Source organism: Triticum dicoccoides, chromosome 4A (genome assembly GCF_002162155.2).
Source record: "Triticum dicoccoides isolate Atlit2015 ecotype Zavitan chromosome 4A, WEW_v2.0, whole genome shotgun sequence".
NCBI classification, from domain to species: Eukaryota; Viridiplantae; Streptophyta; class Magnoliopsida; order Poales; family Poaceae; genus Triticum; species Triticum dicoccoides.
This window is the reverse complement of record NC_041386.1, coordinates 581,913,816-581,923,973: the sequence shown is the minus strand read 5'-3', so window position 1 is coordinate 581,923,973 and position 10,158 is coordinate 581,913,816. Positions and strand designations below refer to the sequence as shown.

The 10,158-nt window shown below is 48.1% G+C and overlaps 1 protein-coding gene across 1 annotated transcript; it reads right to left on the bottom strand.

The window, feature by feature from the left end:
• Window positions 1-211: 211 nt before the first annotated feature.
• On the bottom strand, window positions 212-4,625 carry LOC119286928 (phosphatidylinositol 4-phosphate 5-kinase 1-like). The gene is made up of 8 exons (XM_037566398.1): window positions 3,381-4,625; window positions 3,108-3,275; window positions 2,848-3,013; window positions 2,400-2,510; window positions 2,134-2,327; window positions 1,905-2,035; window positions 1,731-1,827; window positions 212-1,108 (listed from the first exon to the last, which is right to left on the bottom strand). Exons 1-8 carry the CDS (start codon window positions 4,388-4,390, stop codon window positions 799-801), a joined length of 2,187 nt encoding a protein of 728 aa, XP_037422295.1. The 5' UTR covers window positions 4,391-4,625; the 3' UTR covers window positions 212-798.
• Window positions 4,626-10,158: the final 5,533 nt, after the last annotated feature.

Sequence of the window (10,158 nt, the reverse complement as noted above, 5' to 3'; positions counted from 1 at the left end):
CCAACACTCTCTCTCTCTCTCTCTGAGACATCACAGGCAGGCAGGCAGGCCTCGGTCATCACAGCAGGTCAAGGAAGGAGGGGTTGCAAGCCAAAGCTCTACCCTACCTTCTCTCTCCGGCCTGCAAAAAGCTATCCGTGGGAGGGGCCAATAAAAACTGTGAAAGGAAGAAGCCAACGACGCAAAAGAGAGTGAGGGAGAGGGGAAGAAAGATGCCGAATTCAATTCTGATCCACCGCCCACCATTCACTGGATCGAAAATGTTGTATCTGTACATGATCTCTCTCATTATTCATTCACTGCTTGCCGCAGCCTTAAATTGCCCTCTTTCTGGAAACAAAAATTCCCTATCCCCCCCTTCTTTACATCCAACAGATATATAAAAAGGGGAAATAAATTAAACCAGCCAAGAAAAGAATCCTAACTAAAGAAGAGAAGAGAAAAAAGGACTGATATGCTACCAAGGACCAACCTCACCACCCACCAAATCACAAAATGTACAGATGCCTACTAGTTTCGATCCTCGTGGTCGCGTTCCAAAATCCAGCCACAGTCCACATTCTGGTCGCTGCGACTTGCTTTGCAACATCGTCTCCCTTCTCTGCTGATCGAGGTTCGTTCAACGGTGATTACCCGGTCGACGAGCTGATGTTACCGGAGTCCAGCGGCTGATGATGATCGTTGTTGGTATTTAACAATGGAGTTCCTTTGACAATGCAGAAGATTGACCAAAACCACCTCGGAATCATCCGCTGGACTTCCAATGGAATTCCTGTTGCATCTTTTGACCCCAAAATTCTAGCCATCTTCCACAAAAATTCTGCCGATGAAATCCTGAAACCTCTTGGAGTAGAGCTTCGGGTCCACCGCAGATATCGAATTGGGGTCCGTCTGCAACGACTTGTAAACATGCTCTAGCCTTTTGGTGATGTCATAGTCCTGGAGAATGTCGATTATCCCAAAATACAGAATCACGTCATGCACTTCGCCGGTCTGGTTCGGGGCCAGGAACCCCCCACCACTCAGGAGAAACGGGTCGAACTCGCTTCTTCTGGATGCTTGCTCTGCCCGGGCTGGCATGTGCGCACCCAACCTAATCAATGGCTTCCTGAAATCAAGAAAAAGTTGGCATTAGAGAACACAGATTAATGGAGTTAACAAATAAGCTGTGGAGCATTCGTTGCTCTTAAACTGGACAGGACAATCATCTCTAATGCAGCTGAGCAAACAGCTAGGACCCAACAATGCCTAAACGCACAGATGTGTTAACCAAGTGGACGGCAATGAAGATTTTGCAGTATGATGGCTGCTCAAAGTTTCAACTAAGATGGGCACTGAGCCAGGTACAGCTTGTATGAGTTATATAAGGGTGTGAGCCATGTGTAGAACCCGTGACAAAGCACAAAAGCCATGCTTTTAGGCATGACAAAGCACAAGGATGGGCTAGTAAGATTATATAGAATAAAATCAACTAATTGCTTTCAGGTTGTTGAAGTTGCACTATCTCTTTCAATTTTCTAACATGCAGTTGTGATCTTGCAATTTTATCTTCAGCAAACAACAAATGTCAAAATGAATCGACGAATTACTTCCTTTTCATGTGGTCATTTTGAGAAAAGTTGGTAGAATTACACTTACATGAACCCAGGCTTGTTTTGAATGGATGAATTTCAAATGAATTTTGCAAGAAAAAGGTAAGAAACAGTTCAAAAGAAAACATGGCAACATACCTGCAGTCAGGTATCCTATCATAATCATTATCTGAGAAGCACAGCTCTGGCATGCCACCACCACCAACTTGAAATGTCTCGCACTTCATTGATAGCTCTGCTTAAGGATAATCGCTTGTGTTAGCACATATGTGCAATCTTTTAACTTTGATGGGTAAAGAACAGGGAACTTACTTGGAGAAGCGGTAAAAGTTGACAATCCCATCTTCGAGGCAGAGACATCGTCACAGAAGTGAACTCCTACCAAGAAGCTGTAATCCATAATACCTTCAGACTCCAAAAATTCACAATCTCTCTGTAGTTGCCTGAAGAATAGATCCGCACATCAAGTCAGTATTACCGATTCAATTATTTTCTTGAAAGTAATTTTGACACCCAAAATATCATCAGGGGTTGAACTTACTCATGGAGATCTCTGTACCAAGATCGCCGCAACCGAAATACAAAGTTGAGGTCCAAGTCTTTAAGAGTAGTTGTCTCATCAATCTCTTCTTCAAATTTGTCTGCCGTTCGGCCATATGATGAACCTTTAAGATCAAAACGGCGATGAATCTGATAGTCCGAGCAGAACAAATTTCCCATGACAATAAAACGGACCTGGAGAAGTTGTCGTTGATCAGTAACTAACATAGAAACATTTTGTGGCAAGGAATTGCAAATATTGCGCACCTTCGGTCCATTGATAGGCTTTACACAGTGGACACCATAGAACCTTGTAATTAGAGAGTAATCATATCGACTAACATGTTGGTAGTAGCTAGGCAACATCCGAATAAGCAACTGCACAGGCAAATAGCAAGGTGATGAGATACCATTTAACAAACAAACCAATTCTCTCAAAGTATTTCTACTTGGCAGCACATTTAGCTTTAAATTATATGCATCGAAACATAAGGACTAAGAAGACAATGCCAAAACAATGGTGCACATTCGCAAGGCTTGAAACCCTATGCGAGAAACAAGATTTTCCTAATTTAATGCCATTTCCCCGATGCAATTCAAACAACCATGCCAATCATTTCACAAGCGACAGAACCTCGAATCCAAATAAAAGGTTACCTACTTCATACAGGCTGTAAACAAGTGCAGTTCATAATGGCATGAGCAAGAAAATTACCTTGACTTCTGATTTTCTCACTGTTTTAATCATGAAACGGTCATCTTGGGTGAGGTAAAAGAAACTTCCGCTCTTCCCAGGCGAAGACAGTTCCCTCAGGGCATCATTTCCACAGATAGCGAGCATGTAATCCGCCGGATCAACAGTAAACAATTTCCTCAAATGTCTGCATAATCCAGCATCCCCCAGTCAATAATACAGTAACAATTAAAACAAAGCAATCCAGAGAACATTGATTAGAAGGAATGGCAAGCAAGCACCTGAACACCATGGGGCAGTAGTCCTTCCACCGGAAATCTGGGGAGGAATGTGGTGGCGTGACCTTTGACCCCTCAGGAGGGAACCGCGTCCAGAACTTCTCCCTAGGATCAAAATCTGCCAGTGCAAGCTCCCGCATCGGCACGGCCGCAGATTTCCCCACCGAATGCCTGAAAGATGCCCACAATAAACACCCACAATTCTAGCAATTCGCTGAAATACAAGCCACATTGCAAGCATTTCAGCATTTCAACAACTAAATAACGAGGAATCACCTGATGCCCAATTGCAGCTGCAACATGAGCTCGTAGTTCTTATGCCCCTTGGAGATGGTCTGCCCAGGTCGCTTCCCCTCAGGCGTGGTGGCGGCTGAGGACGACCAGCACGGGCCTCCGTTGGGTCCTCGCCGGGCGCTGCGCTGCGTCCGCATGTACGTTGGCCCACCTCCAGCGGGCGCGGCCTCCCGGTAGAGCATGGAGGCCTCGAGCGCATCCACAATGTCGCAGGTGATGTCCCCTGCCTCGCCCTCCGATTCCCAGATGCAGATCCGCGGCACGGAGGCAGCCTTCTCCCCAATCCCCTCCACGGAGGACCTCTTCCGCGCCGCGCCCCCGACGCCAACCGGCGGGAAGAAGGTGCCGCTTATGGCCGGCAGGTCCACACAGCTCCTCGGCCAGGAGCCGACGTACCTGCTCCCGTCGGGCCAGGTGAAGACCCCCGTGCCCCTGGGCACGCCGTTCTCCCACACGCCGTCGTAGCGGCTCCCGTTGGCCCAGATCAGCACGCCGCGGCCGGAGATGACGCCGCCCCGCCACTCCCCAACGTACTGGTTCCCGGCGGCCCAGACGTAGCGGCCGTGGCCATCCTGCATGTTGCGGCGCCACTGGCCCTCGTAGTAGTCCCCGTTGGCGTAGCTCTTGGCGCCGGCCCCGTGGCGCCGGTCGGCCGCCCAGGCGCCGCGGTAGGTGGCGCCGTCGGGCCCGACGAAGACGCCCTGCCCCTCGATCCGGCCCCCGCGGAACTCGCCCTCGAAGGTGGCGCCCGACGGCCAGGAGAAGCGGCCCTTGCCCGACGCCTTGCCGCGCCGCCACTCCCCCTCGTACATGCACCCGTCCGCCCACACGTACTTGCCCTTGCCGTGCGGCGCGCCGCCCGCGAACCCGCCGCTGTACACGTCCCCATTCGGCAGCGCCTTCTCCACGAACGCCGCCTCGCCCCCCTCCCCCTCGCCGCCGCCTCCGCCGCCGGCGGAGGCGAGGATCATCGCCGGCGCCACCCGCCTCATCCGCCCGCGCCGCTCACGCCGCCGGCATTGCAGATCGGGGCCGCTAGGGTTTGCGATTCGGGGCCTCCTCCGCCTCCCTCCCCTCCTAAAGCCTCTCTCCCTCCCCTTTTCGCCTCTGTTTTTTTCTGTGCGCTCTCGCTGGCGGTTTGATTTGGGCTAGCGGTGGCGGTGGTGGTGGCACTGGGCTGGCTAGTAGTAGTACTGTGCGGGCGTGGAAGGGGGAGGGGATGGGGATGGACGGAAGAGGAGTGAGGGGGAGGGGGAGGGGACGGGCGCTTTTACCGTACTGCCCCCGCGGCTGGGGGCGCAACGGGAGGCCGCTGCCGCTCCTCGGCATACCGCATCTGGGGGGGCGGGGGGAGTTTACGGAACTGCCCCTATCTGGGCCCGAGCCGCCCGTGGTCCCGCCGGCCTTCGTCGTCGTCGACCTCTTCTGGGTCGGGTCGGCGGGTGGAACGCGCGCGGCCGTGCTGGTGCTGCGCCTGCGCGCGGATGACGAGGGCCGGTGACGGGTCGGGTCCCGGGACCGGGCGTTGGGGGTGGCGCGGGGGGCTCACCGACATGTGGGGTCGGCCTACTACTGTGGCGTTTCTTTGTTTTTCACGAGCATGCATTCACTGCTGACTTCTTTGGGCCAGCGCTGCTGCTGGCCGGTCGGCGCGACCACGAAGGAAGGGCACGTTTTGTTCGAGGCTGATTTGATTTTACCGCCGCCAAGTTTGGCGACGTGCTCTTTGTCACTTGCGTGGTCAGTAAAATCGATTAGAGCCACATTCTGTTTGGCGGAATATAAGTACATGGTTTATGTGTACGCCCTTCTGTTTTAAAATGACTTGCACATAAGGAGGTAGTACAGATTTCCATTGAACTCTCTCCGTCCCGAATTACTTATTGCAGAAATAAATATATTTTTGCAGGAAGTATTATATCTGATGTAAAGTTGATGTTGTTAATTTCTTCTTCTTACTTGTTGTGGTTATGGGTTACTATCATAAAAAAGCACCCCCTCGTTCCCAAATTATTTGTCGAGGGAATGTATGTATCTAAATGTATTTTAATTTTAAATAAGTCTATTTTTAGTTATTTTGCGATAAGTAATTCCGGGCGGAAGGAGTATATCCTAATTGTGTAGTAACTATTTGGTGCTGAGATGTGGATGAGGGGGTGAACTCGACCCTCAATTTCGTACGAGGTTCCTAGGACCGTTCACCCTGGCAAATAATTGGACGGGCGCCTAGTCACTATCAGATGCCTATGGTGCTTAGTGTCAATGCCATGCCAGTATTAACGGACTAATATGGTAGACAAAGTATTGCCACTCGTGGTAGGAGGGCCAATCAAACGAAAGGCACAGCGTGACCTGCATGCTGAGGTCACAGAATTAATTGGGTGGATTGTATACTAATCACGACTTTATATGGGGTTATGAACAATGATTCTGTTGTATATAATTGTTCAGGATTTGGTCAGATCTCTTCTTCTTTTAATACTATTTCCTCCATGCACGTCGTGGGAAATGCATTTGTGTATTATAAGGATGGTCAAATGAGCGCTGGATCATGCTAGTCGTAATGGGAGTATCATAGCTAGTATCATGCATGCCAACTAGACTATTTTGCTGAGGTGTCATGAAATTAAATGAGGAAATAGAGGGTTGAGTATCATATCATGATACCGTATCATAATAAATGGTATACTACTATTTGTCATGCATGACAATAAATAAGGTCACCTAAGATATTAGTATGAAATAGTATGCATTACGAAGATAATATCATACTTTAGTATCATGTGCATGATACTAAGGTATGATACTACTCATTACGGGCAGCCTCAGCTTCACGATATGCGGAGTTACTCCGATATGCACAAAGTTACCCGGAGCGGAAATGATCTTGGCTAGTGAATGGGCAAGATCAGATGAGATGCCGGCCTCCAGACCTTGGAGTTTTTCCATCATGGCCTCAGACCTCAAATGCAGTGTGATTCAGATTGGATATACGCTGGCTCTCGGATAAACCATTGTAGTATTTGTAGCACTATACCTACTTGGAGAAAGAAGGGATATTATTTGATCCGTCTGGCAAAAGGTTGGTTGGGCCGGGCGATCTGAGAATCGGATTGCATATGCATAGCACATCCCCCATGGCATGGGATCCTAACGCCTTTCTAGTTTAAGGCGAACAAGCAGCACACTTTCCTTTAAAGGAATCTTGCTAGGTTTTTGTATGTGCCCTGGTCCCATGCCGCTCGAATTTGACTTGATGAGACGACGAAAATGACACCAGGGTGGGTGCAGACCGAATTCCAATTCTAAGTGCACGCGTAATCCATCTGAACAGTTGTACTGTGATGCTCTGCTGGTTCAGTTCTTTTTTTCTACGATGCGGCCGTCGTCTTAACTTTTACTGCGAGATGGAGACTAGAATCAAAGCTACTCCGAGGAAATTATGTAGTCACAACACCTACGAGGCTAGTACCCAATATATGTCAAAGCAGGAGTAGGGTGTTTTTTTTTATTTCGCTAGAAATTAAGCGTTAGATTTCTTTTACGTGACAAATTGAGTGTTAGACACTTGGGCGTGGCAAATTGAACGTTCAATTTCTGGGCATGACAGATCGAACAATTTTTATGGCAAATTTAGTTATCATGAAGATGTTAATTTCCTTTAGCAAGCAATGGCATATCTTCGCCATGTTCAGTTTTTTGTCAGGATTTGCCATGCTTGCTAAAGAAAATAGTCATCCTCACGACAACTAGGACCAACTCTAATTGATCCCTATCTGGCTTTAGAAGAGTAAAATTTTGGTTTTCCTCCTGTATACTGCCCCTAGCCGAAGTCCTAAAACCAATAAAGGAGTATAATTTTCACTCCTCCGTCGAAAACCCCCTCCAGGCCGCCTAAATATACTTGTTGCTTGCACAGCTAAGTAAAAGTTACGTGTCTCTTTCTCCGCCCTTGTGGCTCCACCATTCCTGCCGCCGCCACCCCCACCCGGCGCCGTCACCACCGATTACCAGCTCCGTCGCAAGAATGGATAGCCAAGATGCTTCCATCACCCCGCTGTCCACTGACTGTTGGGAACGTTGCATGGAAAACAAAAAATATCTACACACACGCAAGATCTATCCATGGAGATGCATAGCTATGAGAGGGGAGAGTGTGTCTACGTACCCTCGTAGACCGTTAAGCGGGAGCGTTTATCAACGTGGTTGAGGTAGTCGTACACCTTCACGATCTGCCCGATCAAGTATCGAACATACGGCACCTCCGCGTTAGCACACGTTCAACTCGATGACGTCCTCGCCTTCTCGACCTAGCAAGAGAGGCGAAGTAGTAGACGAGTTCCGGCAGCATGGTGACGTGGTGACAGAGGTGGTGAAACTATCCGCAGAGCTTCGCCAAGCACAACGGGCGTGGACGGAGGAGGAACTAGAACTAGAGGGAGACGGGGCGCCACACACGGCCTAGGGATCGTGGTGTCTCTTGCCCCTCTCCCTCTCTTATATATATATATATATATATATATATATATATATATATATATATATATATATATATATATATATATATATATATATATATATATATATGTATGTATATATATATAGGTGGGGGGAGGAGCAGGCATCCCTAGGCGCGCCCCCTTCCCTTTCATTCCTTTAGGTGTGGAGGAAAGTGTTGGGGAACGTAGTAATTTTAAAAAAATTCCTATGCACACACAGGATAATGGTGATGCATAGCAACGAGAGGGGAGAGTGTGTCTACGTACCCTCGTAGACCGAATGCGAAAGTGTTAGCACAACACGGTTGATGTAGTCGTACGTCTTCACGATCCGACCGATCCAAGTACCGAACGCACGACACCTCCGAGGTCTGCACACGTTCAACTCGATGACGTCCCGCGAGCTCCGATCCAGCAAAGCTGCACAGGAGAGTTTCGTCAACACGACGGCGTGGTGATGGTGATGATGATCCTACCGACGCAGGGCTTCTCCTAAGCACCGCTACGATATGATCGAGGTGGATTATGGTGCACGGGGGCACCGCACACGGCTAAGAGATCAATGGTCAATTGTTGTGTCTCTGGGGTGCCCCTGCCCCCGTATATAAAGAAGCAAGGGGGAGGAGGCGGCCAGCCAGGGAGAGGCGCGCCAAGGGGGAGTCCTACTCCCACTAGGAGTTTGACTCCTCCTATTCCTAGTAGGAGTAGGAGAGGGGGAAGGAAAGGGAGAGGAGGAGAAGGAAAGAGGGGGCCGACCCCCCTTGCCCTAAACCAATTCAGTTTGGGCCTTGGGAGGCACGCCCCACACTTCCCTTGCTGCCCTCTATTTCCACTAAGGCCCATGTAGACCCATTAAGCCCCCGAGGGGGTTCCAGTAACCCCCGATACTCCGGTATATGTCCGAAACCTTCCAGAACCTTTCCGGTGTTCGAACATAGTCGTCCAATATATTGATCTTTATGTCTCGACCATTTAGAGACTCCTTGTCATGTCTGTGATCATATCCGGGACTCTGAACTACCTTCGGTACATTACAACACAAAAACTTATAATACCGATCGTCACTGAACTTTAAGCGTGCGGACCCTATGGGTTCAAGAACTATGTAGACATGATCGAGACACGTCTTCGGTCAATAACCAATAGCGGAACCTGGATGCTCGTATTGGTTCCCACATATTCTATGAAGATCTTTATCAGTCAAACTGCATAACAACATACGTTGTTCCCCTTTGTCATTGGTATGTTACTTGCCCGAGATTCGATCGTCGGTATCTCAATACCTAGTTCAATCTCGTTACCGACAAGTCTCTTTACTCGTTCCGTAATACATCATCTTGCAACTAACTCATTAGTTACATTGCTTGCAAGGCTTATAGTGATGCGCATTACCGAGAGGGCCCAGAGATACCTCTCCGACAATCGGAGTGACAAATCCTAATATTGATCTATGCCAACTCAACAAGTACCATCGGAGACACCTGTAGAGCACCTTTATAATCACCCAGTTACGTTGTGACGTTTGGTAGCACACAAAGTGTTCCTCCGGTATTCGGGAGTTGCATAATCTCATAGTCATAGGAACATGTATAAGTCATGAAGAAAGCAATAGCAACAAACTAAACGGTCATCATGCTAAGCTAACAGATGGGTCAAGTCAATCACATCATTCTCTAATGATGTGATCCTGTTAATCAAATGACAACTCATGTCCATGGTTAGGAAACATAACCATCATTGATTCAACGAGCTAGTCAAGTAGAGGCAAACTAGTGACACTCTGTTTGTCTATGTATTCACACATGTACTAAGTTTTCGGTTAATACAATTCTAGTATGAATAATAAACATTTATCATGATATAAGGAAATATAAATAACAATTTTATTATTGCCTCTAGGGCATATTTCCTTCAGTCTCCCACTTTCACTAGAGTCAATAATCTAGTTCACATCGTCATGTGATTTAACACCAATAGTTCACATCTTTATGTGATTAGTTCACATCTCCATGTGACTAACATCCAAAGGGTTTAATAGAGTCAATAATCTAGTTCACATCGCTATGTGATTAACACCCAAAGAGTGATCATGTTTTGCTTGTGAGAGAAATTTAGTCAACGGGTCTGCAACATTTAGATCCGTATGTATTTCGCAAATTTCTATGTCTACAATTCTCTGCACGGAGCTACTCTAGCTAATTGCTCCCACTTTCAATATGTATCCAGATCGAGACTTAGAGTCATCTAGATCGATGTAAAAA

What these genes read in the sequence shown, in the direction of transcription:
- LOC119286928 (XM_037566398.1), bottom strand. Translation starts at nt 4,390, where the DNA reads ATGAGGCGGGTGGCGCCGGCGATGATCCTCGCCTCCGCCGGCGGCGGA. An exon ending in CAGCTGCAATTGGGCATCAG is followed by an intron (nt 3,276 to 3,380) that starts GTGATTCCTCGT and finishes GGCATCTTTCAG; the next exon opens with GCATTCGGTGGGGAAATCTG. An exon ending in AACTTTTACCGCTTCTCCAA is followed by an intron (nt 1,828 to 1,904) that starts GTAAGTTCCCTG and finishes ATCCTTAAGCAG; the next exon opens with AGCTATCAATGAAGTGCGAG.